The sequence below is a fragment of the Pelophylax lessonae genome (genome assembly GCF_965119305.1).
Source record: "Pelophylax lessonae genome assembly, chromosome: 11".
NCBI classification, from domain to species: Eukaryota; Metazoa; Chordata; class Amphibia; order Anura; family Ranidae; genus Pelophylax; species Pelophylax lessonae.
In genome coordinates this window covers 168,833,926-168,850,763 of record NC_138778.1, presented here as the reverse complement: position 1 = coordinate 168,850,763, position 16,838 = coordinate 168,833,926, and the positions used below count along the sequence as shown (strand labels likewise).

Here is a 16,838-nt window from a genome sequence, read left to right as displayed (position 1 = left end):
AAAGAGAGAGAGAGAGAGAGAGAGAGAGAGAGAGAAAGAGAGAGAGAAAGAGAGAGAGAAAAGAGAGAGAGAGAAAGAGAAAGAGAGAGAGAGAGAGAAAGAGAGAAAGAGAGAGAGAAAGAGAAAAGAGAAAAGAGAGAAAGAGAAAAGAGAGAAAGAGAGAAAAGAGAGAAAGAGAAAAAGAAAGAGAAAGAAAGGCAAGCTTACCTTCCGCAGCACCAGCACAGAGCACATGAAGAGAGGTGGGTGGAGCTATTCTGGAATAGGCGCAGAGGAGGACGAGGAAGAACCTCCTCCGCTCTCTGAATGCTGGTTCCTCTCCTCGGGACGTCACTGGTTGCTAGACGCCAGTCGGCTGGCCATCCTAGCAACCAGTGTATTTCCAACTACAGCTCAGAAACAGAACTGAGCGGTCAGCGGAGATACCCGTCTGACATCTGACAGGGAAGTGAAGGGCTCACTTCGTTACAGCTATTAGCGGCTATTAATTTCCGGCATCTTTGACCCATTTTCGGCTGAAATAGGATAGGACCATTTTCGGACGAAAATGTTGGTTGCCGAAATTTCGGTGCACCGCTAATACACACCCAAGTTCCCAGTGGAAATGTCACTCAAAGCCCCCCATGACAAAATGCAAACACTTTCTCGCATAGGTAAATTTTGTCCAAAAACATGCAAAAAGGTAATTTTTCTAATTTGGATCAAATGAATTGGTTCTTGTGTTAGGGCACCTCCTACCTGTGGTCCGACAATAAGCCACTCAGGCTCAAACATTACATCTTAGAAGTGACAGAAGGGGTCACGCTCCACCATACAAAGAAATACCAGGTACTGAATGGTACAGAGGAGAAACAGCAAGGATATCATCAGTAAATCAAACCTGTCACTTCTATATGAATGGACAAATTATTTTTATCCACACAACCCATAGTAACCAAATTAGAATCCATAATATACCAGCCTAATGTCAGCAGATCAGATTCTTATTACTTGCTATGGGATAATGTATTGAATAAGCAGTTCAGCCCTTGAACGTAGTGAACCTTTAATCACAAGCTGATGGCTGCAGTAGCAGCCATCAGCTTGTGTGGGTTTTGTTTAGCCAACTCCCAGCTTCAAAGTGAAAGTGATGTGGCAGCTCCATAGCTGCCAATCACTTTCACAGAGCCAGCAGCGTGGTTCCCCCCTATCCCCTTGTGGTTCCTGGGCTCTCTTGCTCTTACGAGCGCTGAGAAACACAGCCGCCAGCTAGGGGAGAGAAATCGACGTGAGACCGAGGAAAATCCATGCATCGATCTCACATGCAAACAAAGAAACCGGAAGTGATGTCACTTTTAACTTCAGATGCGCCATCTCCTGGCCAGTACAACCAGGAGACACATCTAACTAAGCCGATCTGTGCTTGGTTAGATGGTGTAAAGGGCAGGGGAGACATTGGGGTCTTATTAGACCCCTGATGTCTCCATAAAGAGTACCTGTCACCTGCCTAGTGCTATCACGTAGGGGTTTATTAACCCCTTGTGATAGGACTCAAGTAAAAATAAAAATTTTAAAGAATTAAATAAAAATATATTAAAATTAAAAGAAAACAAAAAATTGTCATAACCCCATAAACAGTTGTGCAAATATCACGTGACCTTAACATTTGCAACTATCACCTTTTCATTCTCCACGGCTTCTGCTCATAAAATATATAATGTTCTGGGGGTTTGAGTAGATTTATTGGCAAAAATTAAGATTTTTGCAGCAATGGGGCAGCCAAAACATAAGAACATGTGTTGCCCACGGTTACCTCTCATATTTCTTAGCAAGCTCTGGGTCCTCCTGATCTGGAAAGAAACTGCCTTCACTGGAATTCCGATATCCCCCGTCCCCCCTCTCACCACCATGCTTTGCTTCCTCCTTGGCCTTCATTAGATATCTGGGGGGAAAAAAATTAAAATAGAGGATGAGAACTGTGCAAAAAGCCTCATTAACAAAAACAAATCACAATTAGCAAATAACACTACAGCTAAACATAACACAAAAATTAGATATCCAGTTACAGCCCTAATTAACACATTATATAATCTATTGATTATAAATGTGACCTAGATTACAAGGGCTATTCCCGTAATATGAAAGTAAGTGATTAGAAGAAGTGTTTTAAATGGTGTTTAACCGCTTGCCGACCGCCGCAAGTACATATACTGCGGCGGTCAGCCCCGTGCAGGCAAAGTGACGTACCGGTACGTCACTCGCCTGCGAGCCAATATGGGGCGAGCGCGCGCAGCTGGAGGCGCGCTCCCGCCCGCTCACTGTGATCCCCACGCGTGTGACCGGCGGACCCGATGTCCGCCAGTCACTCACGATCGTCCGTTACAGAGGGTGAAAGGCAGGAGGCTAATGTAAACACAGCCGCCTGTCATTCTCCCCTGTGTAAGTGCAGAGCTCATAAGGTCCTGCTATGCAGGATTGTATCTCTCTGTAGTTATACAAACAGCTACATCCCATAACAGTTAGAAGCACGCCCCTAGGGACACACTTAACCCCTCCTTCTCCAATAAAGTTAACCCCTTCCCTGCCAGTGTCATTTTTACAGTAACAGTGCATATGTATAGCACTGATTACTGTAGTAATGTCACTGGTACCCCCAAAAGTGTCAAAAATGTCAGTCAAGGGTCCGATCTGTCTGCCACTGTCACAGTCCCACAGAAAAAAAAAAAAAAAAAAAGAAAATCGCCGCCATTACTCGTAGGAAAAAAAAAAAAACAAACATTAAAAGTGACAAAAATCTTAAACTCAATAACTTTTGCGCAAACCAATCAAAATACGCTTATTGCGATTTTTTTTACCAAACATATGTAGTAGAAAACAAATTGGCCTAAAATGTAAAAAAAATTTGATTTTTTAATTTTTTTGTGGGGAATTTCATATAAAAAAATAATGTGAAAAATATTGTTATTTTTGCAAAATTGACGCTCTTTTTTTGATTATAGCGCATGATCAAAAAATTGCACAGGTGATCAAATACCACCAAAAGAAAGCTCTGTTTGTGGGAAAAAAAGGACATCAATTTTATTTGGACGACTGCGACTGCGCAATTGTCCGTTAAAGTCACGCAGTGCCGAATCGCAAAATACCCCCTGGTCAGGAAGGGGTAAAATCTTCCGGGGCTTAAGTGGTTAAAGATGTGTCACTAAAATTTTAAATACGACCCCAGAGAAGCTAGTGAATGGAGCACTTGGTCCTGTTCCAATCTGTACCTTGGGTGCTGAGCTAGCAGGTTTGACAGTTTATCAACCTAAACTGTTGTCTGATCATTCTAGCAAAGAGACAAATTTAATGAAAGTCTGACTGATCAGCACACAGAGGTGACGATTGACTTACAGAGTAGAAGGGGATAACCTCTGCACCCCTGTACCCCTTTGCCTTGTCCATGGAGCAACAATTACACAGCACAGACCCACCAGCCCACTATTCTAGGGAAAGGAAATACATTAGTAGCTACTGGATTGTGTTGTGAACAACAGTGCTCTGGATACAAGCACCGTCACTCACAAAAACACAAGCCAGTAGATACTACTCTAGGTCTCTGTCAAACTACTGAACCAAACCCGCCAGCATACTAGTATGATACAAATCACAATTAGCAAACTAGGAAAGAGCAGTAGCTGCCTGCTTGTATTGTGGGTTTGTTTTTTGTGAAAGATGGCAATAGTCCCCAGAGCGCCATCATTCACAACCGAAGCCAGCAGCTAATACTGTAGCCCCTCTCCTTGGAATAACAGGCTGGGGGGATTTGTGCTTTAATAGTGTTTCCTCTGTGTACAACACAGACGGGTACTGCATAGGAGGCACAGGGCTACAAATGTTCTCTTCTCCTTGATGTGCGTTGTCACCGTCAATTCACTTCTGTGTATTTTGTGATGAAGGGGAGACCCAAGCACCACTATGAAGTTCCCAGCAAATATTCCTAAAAATACAAAAAGGTGACCATTAACATCAGCCAGGAAACATATGTTGTGACTATAGGGGAGGTGGCTACATTGCTGTGTTGAACTCCAACACAGGAATGCCCATAAACTGGGCTTTAGTCAGTGTTGGGAGCAAACAGCCCCATGCGTTCATATTGCAAAATCTTTTTGTCAGATCAGACTGGGACCAAGTACTACATGCATGGGGTCCCCATTTAAATGGGCATGCACTATTTTTGTAATGCACTGCACAGAAATGCTTTACTATGCGTTGTGATGCACTGCAATGAATATCTGTGCAAGCTGCATTAGGGTGCCTTTAGGAATGAATGGCACCGCATCGCAAAATGTGTGTTGCAGTAATGCATGCACTACCGAGCACAATACCACACCCAAAAATGCAAACGGACCTAAGGGCTGACACACAAGGACAGGACAATAGTGTTTTTTTATGGATAACACAACTAAAAGCAAAAGTAAATCAGCCAACCATTATAGCTGAAATACCTAGCATTCCTCAGAAGTATTGTCCTAAAGCTTGGAAGATCAATGTCATTTTTTTTTTCTGAGGTGAGGATTTCTTGTCTTCTTAACAGGGTTAGCTTTATTTGAGGCGCCGTTCACATATTGGTGTCCCGGAACGCCGCAATTCCGAATCATTGCAAATCATGGGACGCCCATGTGATTCTTGTCACTGCCAACGGCACCCCAAAAGCGGTGCGAATTTCGCCCGACGAATCACGGTAAAATCATGCAAATAGAATCACTGAAGAACTTCTCTTGGACGACAGGCATCCCACAGTTCTGTTTGCATTGATTTTACCCCAATTCCTTGGGCGATAATCGCGGCAAAAACGCTCTGCACTTGGGGTGCCGTTGGAAGGGACAGGACTCGCACGGGCGACCCACGATTTGCCATGATTCGGGATCATGCCAATATGTGAACAGAGCCGGAAAATCTGATTTTACCAACAGAGTCACTCTAAAGAGGAACACCTAACTAGTCAAAAAAATGATCCCACCCACCTCCAAACATCTATGCAGACTAACCTGTGCAAGAAAGATGTATATATATTCCTACCCATTTTCAGGCCGCTCTGGTCATGTGATCCCCTGTTATCAGCCAGTGGCAGCTGCAGGGGAGAAGAGAGTGCTTGACAATAGCTTGTAAAGCATGCAGCGGTGATGTCACCCAATGGCTTATCCATTATAGGTGCTCCCTCTTCTCCTGCTGCTGGCTGACACGGGAGCTGGATCAGGAGACTAGTTAGGTTTAGAGGAATTCTACTTTAAAGTGATTCTAAGGCTTTGTTTTTCAAAAAACGAAAAACAGCCACAGAGCAACCGTCCTCAATACTCCTCCTAGCAGCTTGTCTATAAGACACACAGCAGAGCTCCCCCCCACAGGCTCCTGCTGCTGTATCTGAGCCAATGAGTAGCTGGATCCAGATTGGGCTCAGGTATGTATTCGGGGGGAGCCTGAGGTAAAGCAGAATGCAGTATTTTTTTTTTTTTTTTTTTTTTACTTACTGCATAAAATGCAAGAAAGTTTAAAAAAAAAAAAACACTTCTGCCTTTACAACCACTTTTAGGTGCACTTACCTTTTAAGCTAGGTTGTGCCCAAGTAACATACCCCCATGCCCACCGAATCCAGCTATAGTCTGCACCAATATCTTTTTCTGATGTTATCAGAAGCCAGCTGTGCCTTTGGGCCGATCCCCGATGACGCACCATGAGGTTCCCCTTCCTCTAGCTCCTGGGATATCTGGTATGCATATCTCAGGGGGCTGCTGTAGTGGACTAAATGGCATTCCTGCCTAGGTAACAATGAAGGCAGGGCTAGGCATTCTCAGAATGCAGGAGGAGGGGGGGGCAATTGTTTCCTGGGTAGTGAAGTCCACTTTAAATTATTATTATTCATTATGTGAAATTACAAGGCAGTTGGCAGTCACAAAGCGACTAATAAGTGGTATGTTCCTGTGCTGAATAGCAACCTACTCACATGATGGGCAGAGTCGCAGTTTCCATTCATACCCTGAGCATGCTCACTGCACGCGCCCGGCACAGTGATCAAGCCATTTACCCCCTTTCCACCCATATCCAACATCCCTTTAAAATCGAGTCTCTAAACCCAAGGGGAGGGAAGGACTGGCCAATCACATGACCACTGTGATCAGCTTTCATAGTGGTCATATGACCAGAAGCCAGTCTCGCAGACTCCCGATCAATAGGAAGAGCTGTCTGATAGACCAGTCACTGTGCTGGGACAAAGCAATGAGCTCACTTCAGCACAGAATCCTCAGCCACCCATGGACATAAATGTGTGGGTGCTAAAGCCTATCCTTTTCACTAACACATTTATGTGTTACATGGGTGACAAGAGGCTAAAGACGATCCCAGCCACTAGTACCAATCAATATCTGGCAGGTTGGGCTCCTGATCATTTGGCCACCAGTCACATTGCTTGTCCAGTCGTTCCCATCCCCCAAGTGTGTAAAGGTGCACTGGGGGAAGGGGTCTCATTGGGAGGCCTTCCTGCTGAACCCGGAAAAGCTGGCGAGCCTCTGGATGACATCAAAAACATGGCGGTGGGGGAATCGAACAGTTGCACAAGCCAAGAGGATCTGAGCAAGGCAATGCTCAATCTGCTGGGTGGGCAAGTACGGTATGTGAAATGTGCAGAACCCACCTTCGAGTAAGCCAGGGGGTAAAAAAAAAAATAGGGTGGGGGGGAGTCTACGGTGAAGATCCACTTTAATCTCCCCGTTAGGGGGGATTCACCATCTCTATATGACTCGTTTACCGTTATTAGTGTAAAGTGAAATAAAAATTCCACATTTTGGGTTATCAAAACAGTAATAGAGGGGAAATCTTCCAATGGGGACACCCCAAGATTCCCTCACTTTGGAGAGATTTCACTCTTCACACTTCCTGTTTTGGCAAGGGGACAGAAGTGAAGGCAAATCTCCCTAGGGGACACAGATGGAAAAAAAAAAAAAAAAAAAAAACCTGACAGGGGTAATAAAATCCTCCCTTACTCTAAAATTGAGAAAAAAAAAAAAAAAAAGAAAAAGTTTTGCCTTTAGTTCTACTTTAGCCACTTGCAGGCGGCCTGTAATGTACTGCGAACAGGCAGCCTGTGCAGGCAAAGCGACCTACCCATATGTTGCTGCCTGCCTTTGGGTTTAGGGCGCTCACATGCATGCCCCCCACTGTGACTGTACACAGCAGGGGTCTATAAGCAAGTCCCTGGTCAATGATATGTGGCGGGGACCTGCTGATCGGTTGTGTCCAATCACAGCTCAGTGCAGACAATCAACACAGGAAACGATCTCTGTTTCTCATCCCCAAAAAGCAGGGATAAAAAAAAAAAAAGGGATCTTAAAGCGGAGTTCCACCCTAAAATTGCACTTACCTCCATCTTCATGCCCGGGGTCACCTGAAAAACAAATGGATAATGACAATTTTTTTTACTTACCTGGTTTAGAAGATAATATACTCACCTTACTTCCTCTTCCTCCCCTCGGCGGCCACGGCGATTCGTCACTTCCTGGCTTGCAATGATTCCTGGGAGCTGAACGTCATCGCTCCCAGGAATCAATATGCCTGCACCGGCCCCGACGTCAGTTCCGGTGCAGGTGCCGTCATACCTTGCTAAACAGCTTCTGGGCATGCCTAGAAGCTGTGCAGGGATGACGCTGCAGCACCGGAAGTGACGGCGGGGCCAGCGCAGTGCATCGTGGGACCAAAAAGGACGCAGAAGAGGATCGCGCTGGCTTCAGCTGCCCACACCTGAGATGACAGCCCTGGACAATACATTTTCAAGGTAAGTATTTCTTCTTGCAGGTAAGTGCAACCTGGGACAGATCAGAGGCTATCCATTGTGGAATGCACTAGCCCTGACTGTCCCGGGGGTATTTTTATTAAAAAAACGTTCCCAGGGTGGAACTCCACTTTAATTAAAAGCAGCTAACATTATACATTGTTAGGTGAACATTTAAAGAGGAAGTAAACCCTCCTCTGACACTTTTCCCTATAGGTAAGCCTATGATAAGGCTTACCTATAGGTACTGTAAATATCTCCTAAACATGCACCGTTTAGGAGATATTTACCTTACATGCAGCCAGTGACGTCACTGGCGCATGCGCTCTGAAGGAACGGCCGCTGGTGCCGTTCCTTCAAAGCCCCATGCCGTGACGGTCAGCTCCCGCGCGCATGCGCGGGAGTGACGTCACCGCAGCTCCGGCCAATCAGATGGCCAGATGCCGCGATTCCAGAAGACGGGCAACTGCTATGCTATATAAACCGGCAGCGAGTCACCCATGCTTACATCCCTTGATAAAGTCAAGTGGGTAGTGACGCAACGCGCGTCGGGAAGAGCCGGGTGACGTCACCTCCGTGTTTACGGCCGTAGCCGTAGGTTCTACAGTGTATTGCTTTTGCTCGTTTGTTGCTATTTGATTGTAAGTGTATCTTTTATTGTAATTAAACTGGTTTTGAAGTTACTGCACCATGAGCGTCTTATTTTATATTCTATGAGGCGGAACGGCTTGGAGTGAGCATATTGTGCAGCTGAAGATCGTTACTGCATTGGGAGATCGATGTACTGTGAACATCAGTGATTACATGCCCGCAAGAGAGGAGAGAGGTCGGAAGCCCATTTCAAAGGAAAGCAATCGGCTTGTTTGGATTACACACATGTGCAGATAGTGTGTGTGGGAGGTAAGCGGCCACTACACACCTGTTTGTTGGAGATTGGATCGATATCCAGATTATTGATGTTATATTTTACGATTGGTTGATCCTTTGAAGATTTATTTCATTCATCTTTGATTGTATATTGGACACTGTGGGATTTTCTCAGACACTTATATTTTTATACACAACTTTTTATGAAATATTTTTAGGAATTTTTTCATCACATATCAGTCATCAACGATTATATTGATCATCACCCTTTTTCATCGATTGCATTGATTTTGTGATTGCATTATATACATTTCCTTGGGATTTACACTATTTATTTGAGGACTTATTTATGCACAGTCTTTTCAGAGTCATCCACTGAAGATCTTTTGTGTATAGGCTCGCTTTTACAGTTTTATATTGAGGATTGATTTTACTTCGAATTTTTTCATCAGGTTTAATCACATAGAGCACTATCCACAGTGGTGGACATCGTTATTGTCACAGAGTGTATCACATTTATTTATGATTTGAATTCGCGCCGATTTTCTACACCATACACGGGCGACTGGACAGGTCGCCCGTCATAGAGGTAAGCGGGCGGCACGGCGGGGGCTTGTTCTAAGGTAAGAATTTCATAATGAGCTAGTATGCGATGCATACTAGCTCATTATGTGTTTCTCTTACAGGTTGCAAAAAAAAAAAAAAAAGTTGTATGGGTTTACAACCTCTTTAAAGTGGTTGGAAAGCCTAAACTGTTTTTTTACCTAATGCATTCTTTGCATTAAGGTAAAAATGGATTTTTGTAAAATCTTACCGTAAAATCCTTTTCTCTTAGCTCATTAACAGACGTAGTCCTCGGTGATACAGCACATTCGGGTTATGTTGCCTCCACAGGAGTAGGACTAGACAGGAAATAAAATGCTCTGGCCACACCCTAGGGGCAGTCCCAGAGGGTATATCCTCTCTCTCTCTGCCTCAGCAAATCAGTTATGTCATAAAAGCAGTCTTTAGAGAATTTAACCCAACCCAACTCAAAAAAACAGAGGGGCGGGTACTACGTCTGTCAATGAGCTAAGAGAAAAGGATTTTACGGTAAGATTTTACAAAAATCCATTTTTCTCTATCGCTCATTGACAGACGTAGTCCTCGGTGATACAGCACCTTCGGGAAGTCCCAGAGCAGTATCACAAATGAGGGGTGGGAAAATGGAAATCAAATCCAAATCTAGAAGGCCCAACCGGTGCCAACTAGAAGTTTACAATGCTCATCCTTAATGATGAGACTCAACAAAAAAATTTTCAAACAGAAAAAAACCCTCGAGGTAGACCACCGGTCTCCTCAAATTGCGGCCTGCAAAACCTTGCGGCCAAATGAGGCATCCGCCGATGCCATCACATCAATTTTATAAAATTTTGTAAAGGTATGTACCGACGACCAGGTGGCCGCTTTACATACCTGGTGACGCCTGATGGCGAAAGGCCCAGGAAGTACTGAGCGCTCGAGTGAAGTGCGCCCTAACAGGGAATGGAGGATTCCGACCCTTAATAGAATAAGCCTGTACCACCGTCTGACTGATCCATGTAGATATGGTCGCGGCAGACACAGGCAACCCCCTTCAAGGGCTATCCGTGATCACAAAAAGTGAGTCCGTCTTACGAAAACCACTTTAGGAAGGAAGGATGGATTCGGAAGAAGAACCACCTTATCCCTATGAACCACCAGATCTGGGGAACGACAGGATAATGCGGCCAGTTCTGACACCCTGCGTAGAGAAGTAATGGCCACCAAGAAGGCCACCTTCTGGGAATGTAAGCAAGGGAATCTCCCTAATATCTTCAAAGAGAAGTTTCTGAAGAACCGACCACACTAAATTAAGATACCAGGCGGTAAGGGTGCGCGCACTGGCGGAGCCAGATGTCGCACCCCCTGGATGAAATTCCGCACCAAGGAATGATTAGCCAAAGGTTTCTTGAAAGAAGATTGCTAACGCCGAAAACCTGACCCTTGATCGTGCTCAAGGATAGTTTCTGCTCAACCCCTTGTTGCAGACAGACCAAAATTCGGGTCACCGAATAGGTATGTGGGGAAACTCCAATAGATTCACACCATGCAATATAAGACTTCCATGTGCTGGAAGTCGCTTTCCTTGCTTTAACTGGAGGTAGGAATAACTGAAGCTGACACTCCCTTGTCCTTCAGTACCTGGGTCTCAATGGCCAGGCCATTAAGCCAGCGACTGTAAAGCAAGATGGAAGATCGGTCCCTGAGACCGCAAATCCTCCCTGAGAGGAAGTCTCCAAGGAGCGTCCGCGACTAGCCTCGCCAAGTCGGCGTACCAGGCTTGACGAGGTCAATCCAGAATTTCCAGAATAACTGGAATTCCCTCCACCTCTATCCTGCGAAGAAGTTCCCGCAGCAACTTGAGAGGATGGAAGGCATGCCGTAGCTGATACTGCCCCCCACGGGGCGATCAGTGTTTCTGCTGTGTCCGCTAGAGGATCGTGGCGCGAGCTACAAACCTCCGCACCTTCCTGTTAGGCCAAGGTGCCAACAGATCCACATCCGGGATGTCCCAATGAAGGGACAGCTAGGGAAAAAACCTCTGGATGAAGAGGCCATATGCGATTGGATCCGAATCGGGCTGCTCTAGAGCTGCTCGATCCAGTAAATCAGACAAAATCTGATCGCTCTCAATTCCGATACCCTTATTGGTAATCTGGATACTATCGGAAGAAATGACTTCCCCTGGTTGAGCATCGGAGACTTCCTGGTCCGCTCGCTCAACCGGATCCGATTGTCCAGGGAATCGGAAATTCTGATTCCATTAAAAAAGAATCTCCTTCAGGAGAATTCGGGTATGAGACTGGGTATACGGTACTGCCTCTAAGAAGGCCACCATCAGTCCCAGCCAATTGACGGACAGCAACATTCGAATCGTTGACTGAACCTTCTGGAGTTTCCCAGCAAGGAGAAACTCTCTTGCCCAGGATGTATCCAACCTTAGGCCCAGATAGTTCAGTCTCCTGGTGGGAACCAGGGATGATCTTTGGGAAAGCGAAAAAACGCTGATGTCCTGCGATGATGGGGATATAAAGATAGGCATCCTATATGTCTATGGACGCCAGGAAATCTCTTTTATGCAGGGAGGCCACCACTGTACGGATGGACTCTATTTCTTCCCAAGTCCAGATTTGGACACACCTTGCCCTCTTTCCTGGGCATTGTGAATAGGTTCGAATAGAACCCCTGAAACCGTTCAATGTTATAAGGGCAGAATCGCACCGGTGGAAGTGATCGAAACTCGATCCTGTGTCCTCCAGAAACCGGTGAAGACATCCCCCCCCCCCCCCACCCCAGAGATGGGTAGGGGCGCATCAGGCTATATTCTTCAGGCTTGGCTGAGCCGGACTCTTTGTTTACCCGACCAGCGCCCTTTGAAACCCCTCTAAAGGGGCTTTGGAGGGTTTCGCCTTATCGCCCGCCCTCGCGGAACGAACAACTCTATATGAGCAGAAAAGGAAGGTCCTCGTTAGTTACGAGGTCTTTTTATCCTAACAGTCTGTGGCAAGAAAGCAGGTGGTACCGTCTATCCTATAAAGAGGAATTCCTCAAACGGATAGCACCTAGCCATGCGTTTGGAAATAACAGGGGTTCGTTTCAAAACGACCCCATTTGGGTAAAGGAAAATCCTTCGCCCTTTTGGTAGGCTAACAAGTACCAAAAAGGAATCTCAGTCTCAGCTACCTCTGCCGGTGTAACCTCAAGACTAAAGGTTTCCCGGACGGACACAACTAGTGCATCCACCACTCTTGTGCTATGGCGGAGGCAGAAACGTGCTCCTCACTGCTGAGGAGATATTACCTGAGACAACAGCCCCCTAAGAGGGACCTGCAACTGCATTGACCAGTTCCGAATCCGTATCTGAAGTATCTGATAAACAATAGGGGTAGGCGGGGGTCGCTACTTGACCCCCGTCCCTGACCGGCCACCTCCACCCGGGATACCAAAGACTCCAAAATTGCCGATAATGCATTAAAAACAAGTGGGGTACTGGAGGGTCCTGCGGCCACCTTGAGGGGATCAGGTGGGGATACCTATGCGGCAGGGTCAATGATTATACAAGACACTTGCCAGCGACAAAAAATGACAAAGTAAAAAAAAAAAAAATTTTTTTTTTTTTTTTTTGTGTCCCCCAGTCGCAACAGCGCCCCTCAGTGTTACCTGCCTTTTTGGACCCCACAGAGAGAGAGACAGACCCCAAGGCTCATCCCTGATGCAAAGAAGTTTTCATCAGCTTGCTCAGTGCTTGTCTTGTTACAGACAGGAAGTCTTTGGCCCTATTTCCTGGGTAAAAGAGGCGGCTCCGCCCCTTAACACGCCTGCCGGCTCCTCCCCCTGGCTCCATGAGGTGTTTGAGTCACCTCAAACATGGCCGCCCTAATGCTGGAGACACAAGGCTACACCAAAATGGCGGCCTCGTGCGATCTACCAGACAATGGCGGCGGCCTGCACAGAATAGCGGCATGTCTGCAGAAGGATCTCGGCCTCGCAACCCTTCACCCTCATGGTGGTCAGCGTGGTCGGAGGTACCGGACCCTAGCGGGCCGTATGCGGTCCGCTGCTTAGCTGGAGGAATGATCTGGAATGCAGTATACATGTATAGACATCGCCCTGTGGCTACTGACAGGTAGGATACCTTATACTATCACAGTAAAGTTCTAGTACTGCCACTGACTACAATCATTTACACATCTTTACAATTAGATTGTCAGCTCCCAAACCAAGCCTCCTGGCTTCTTGTACACAAAAATCACACTCAATTAGGGGGATCTGTGACATGTTATAGGATAGAGGGGAACCCATCCTTACCATACAGAGAGGGGCCCGCGTTCACCACAAACCCGTCAGGGGGAAAGGGGGAACATACTACTCACCATACCGGAACCAGGCGGGCGCCAACTCCGGACAGTACCCCTCTCCACCGGGGTGGGAGGGCTGTCGACCAATACGGGCGCCGTGACTCATGGTCTTTGGCGTTTCAGCGAGACGTTTAACTCGCAGGGTCAGTCCCCGTCCAGTGGGACTATGTCGCGGCCGACCCAGCGCGGAGCTATGGCCTGCACGCGCTCGTAGGCTGAACTGGGGTGACCACTGGATCTCAACATCCCGCCCGTCGCCCAGTTCAGCTTTCTTGCTTGAAGATCTCACAGGAACACTGGAGAAAAAAAGCTGTCTTAAAAAATTCTTTTCTAAGAAAAAAAAACCTGCCAGGACCGAAGATCCCAGCAAGGTATCTAGGTCCTTACTCCTGACTAGACAGAAAAAAAACTGATTTGCTGAGGAAGAGAGAGAGAGGATATACCCTCTGGGACTGCCCCTGGGGTGTGGCCAGAGCATTTTATTTCCTGTCTAGTCCTACTCCTGTCGAGGCAACATAACCCGAAGGTGCTGTATCACCGAGGACTACGTCTGTCAATGAGCGATAGAGAAAAAATGTTTAGGTGTCAGCATCCCACCTCCTTTTACCTACCTGAGCCCCTATCGATCCAGCGACATGCACATCTGCAGCTCTTCTCTTCCCTCACTTCCGGGCCTTGCTGGGCCACTGGGAGCCAGTGCTGTCAATCAAAGCCACTGGTGAGGGAGCGGGGCCAAGTCTCACTGTCTAATGGATGCAGCAGCGGGACTCGGGTGCGTGCATGCACAAGTGCTCCAATGGGGGCACTGGGCATAGGGGAGGGGCCAGGAGCGCCAGTGGGGGACCCAAAAAGTGGAGGTTTGCGGTCGCTCTGCACAGAGCACGCAAGTCTCGACATGTTTGCTATTTATTTAATTTTTTTTATAAACTTACCTTCACAATCACTTTAACCCCTTGATCGCCCTAGATGTTAACCCCTTCCCAGCCAGCCTCATTAGTACAGTGACAGCGCATAGTATTAGCACTGATCACTGTATTGGTGTCACTGGTGATGTCAGCAGCAGTTAAGTCAGCTCCCCCAACATCAGTTAGTGTCAGATTGTCCGCCACGCTATCCGAGTCCCATTAGAAGTCACTGATCACCACCAATAGTATAACACAATAAAAATTTTGGTATACAAAACACACCATAGTTTGTAGAAGCTACAACTTTCACACAAAGAGCTGACGCAGCTCTTTACCCATGTGATCGGCTGTACCCAATCACATGTAAACAAGAAAATGCCAGTTATTGGCTTTCCTCTCCTCACAGTAACAGAGGTGAGCCGCAGCATTTCCTCACAGGGGAGACCTGTACAGATATTCAGGGCACTGATTATCAGTGCAGCCCCAACAGTGATGCCAATCAGTGCTGCCATTTAGAGCCCGACAGTGCCACCAATGAGCGACCATCAGTGATGCCTTTCAGAGCTCATCATTGGCCCCAGTGAGTGCCTATCAGTGATGCAAATCAGTAATGCCAGTCAGTGCCCATCAGCGATGCCAGTCAGTGCCCATCAGCGATGCCAGTCAGTGCCCATCAGCGATGCCAGTCAGTGCCCATCAGCGATGCCAGTCAGAGCTGCCTTTCAGAGCCCATCATTGCCACCAGTGAGAGCCAATCAGTGATGCCAGTCAGAGCTGCCTTTCAGAGCCCATCATTGCCACCAGTGAGAGCCCATCAGTGATGCCAGTCAGTGCCACCAGTGAGTGCCCATCAGTGATGCCAGTCAGTGCCCATCAGTGATGCAAGTCAGTGCTACCAGTGATGCCAGTCTAAGCTGCCTTTCAGAACCCATCATTGCCACCAGTGAGTGCCCATCAGTGATGCCAGTCATTGCCACCAGTGAGTGCCCATCAGTGAAGACAAATTACGTTTTTACATTTTCTACCAGAAACTACAAAAAAATAAAAAACCCAGCAGTTATTAAATGCCACCAAAAGAAAGCTCTAGCTGTCGCAAAAAAATAAATGTTAAAAATGTCAAATGGGTACAGTGTTGTATGACGGCACAATTGTCATTTCAAGTGTGACAGCGCTGAAAGTTGGCCTGGGCAAGAAGGGGGAGGCGGGGCCTGGTATTGAGGGGGGTAATGCCCCCCCCCCAAGCATTTCATACCAAGAGTGGGGGGTGACATGCACCCCCATACTTGGGAGTAGCAGCTATTTCCATGGTGGCTGGGGGGGGGGGGGGTGCAGTAGGGAAAGCACAGACCAGTAAAGAGAACCGGTCACATCCTCATGAATGGCCAGAGATTCTTTTTATTCACAGAACCCCACAGCAGCCAATCAGTATCCATCATATACCGGTCTGACCCCAGCACAGTGGATTCTGATTGGTTGCTGTGTAGTGAATAAAGCTGCGTGTTTTATGTCTTCCCCTATATAACACAGACTCCCTACAACGTGTCACCTCTCCTGTTGCTCGGTATTCTCCGGTTGCTCCTGAGCAGCGAAAAAACATCCCTGGTCCACATACGCCATGGTGAAAGAAGAAAAGAAACAAAAACTTCCGCCTCACACAGCCCGCGACTGTTCAAATCTGCCTCCCATAATACACCGCACGGGGGAGGGGCCAAGTGACGAAAAAGCAGTGTGCATGTGAACGGGGCGGGGCTCGTGTGCGTGTCTCCGCCGCCGCCGCCGCTCTTGATTCACACTGCGCATGTGCGCTGTGGTCCTGTCATAAGATGCAGAGCAAACAGTGTACCACTAGCTGTCTGCAGTTCATATTGTGCATCCCAGAGAGCGGATTAATAGTAAAATGAACACACGGCCTGCTCTGCAAAGAGTGTATATAGTATATATACATACTATTATAAGTAAAACGTGTTTTTCTATAATTTCTCTTATGGGTTGGTGTGGCGTCACCATTAAGCACATAGAAGCCCCTGTCTGTTATAAAGGGCCCATTTACACTTGCAATGGTTTTCACCACCTCTGAGAAGCAAGTTACAGTGGATCTCTTTTCAGGAGGCAGTAGACATACACCTGGGAGGTGATATGTCGTCTCCTCACTGCCTGTTTTAGCCGCTTCAACCACCCCCGGGCATGCTGTTGAAAGTTATAGGTGTTATCACATAGCGTTTTATATATATATATATATATATATATATATATATTTCTGATAGTAATATGGACTCGGGGGGGGGGGGTATGGGGGTTGTGTATTTAGGTTTTTAGGGATTGATGTATAGCCACTTAAGCCCCGGAGGATTTGGCTGCTAAAGGACC

At 46.8% G+C, this 16,838-nt stretch overlaps 1 protein-coding gene across 1 annotated transcript in view; it reads right to left on the bottom strand.

Moving 5' to 3' along the window:
* ERCC6L (ERCC excision repair 6 like, spindle assembly checkpoint helicase) overlaps positions 1-16,146 on the bottom strand; it is a 44,472-nt gene extending 28,326 nt beyond the window's left edge. Inside the window, exons 1-2 of the mRNA XM_082271578.1 lie at positions 16,018-16,146; positions 1,793-1,921 (exon numbers count right to left, since the gene is read on the bottom strand). Coding sequence (XP_082127704.1) covers positions 1,793-1,921; positions 16,018-16,088 — 200 coding nt within the window. The 5' untranslated portion in view covers positions 16,089-16,146. The remainder of the gene's footprint in view (positions 1-1,792; positions 1,922-16,017) is intronic.
* Positions 16,147-16,838: the final 692 nt, after the last annotated feature.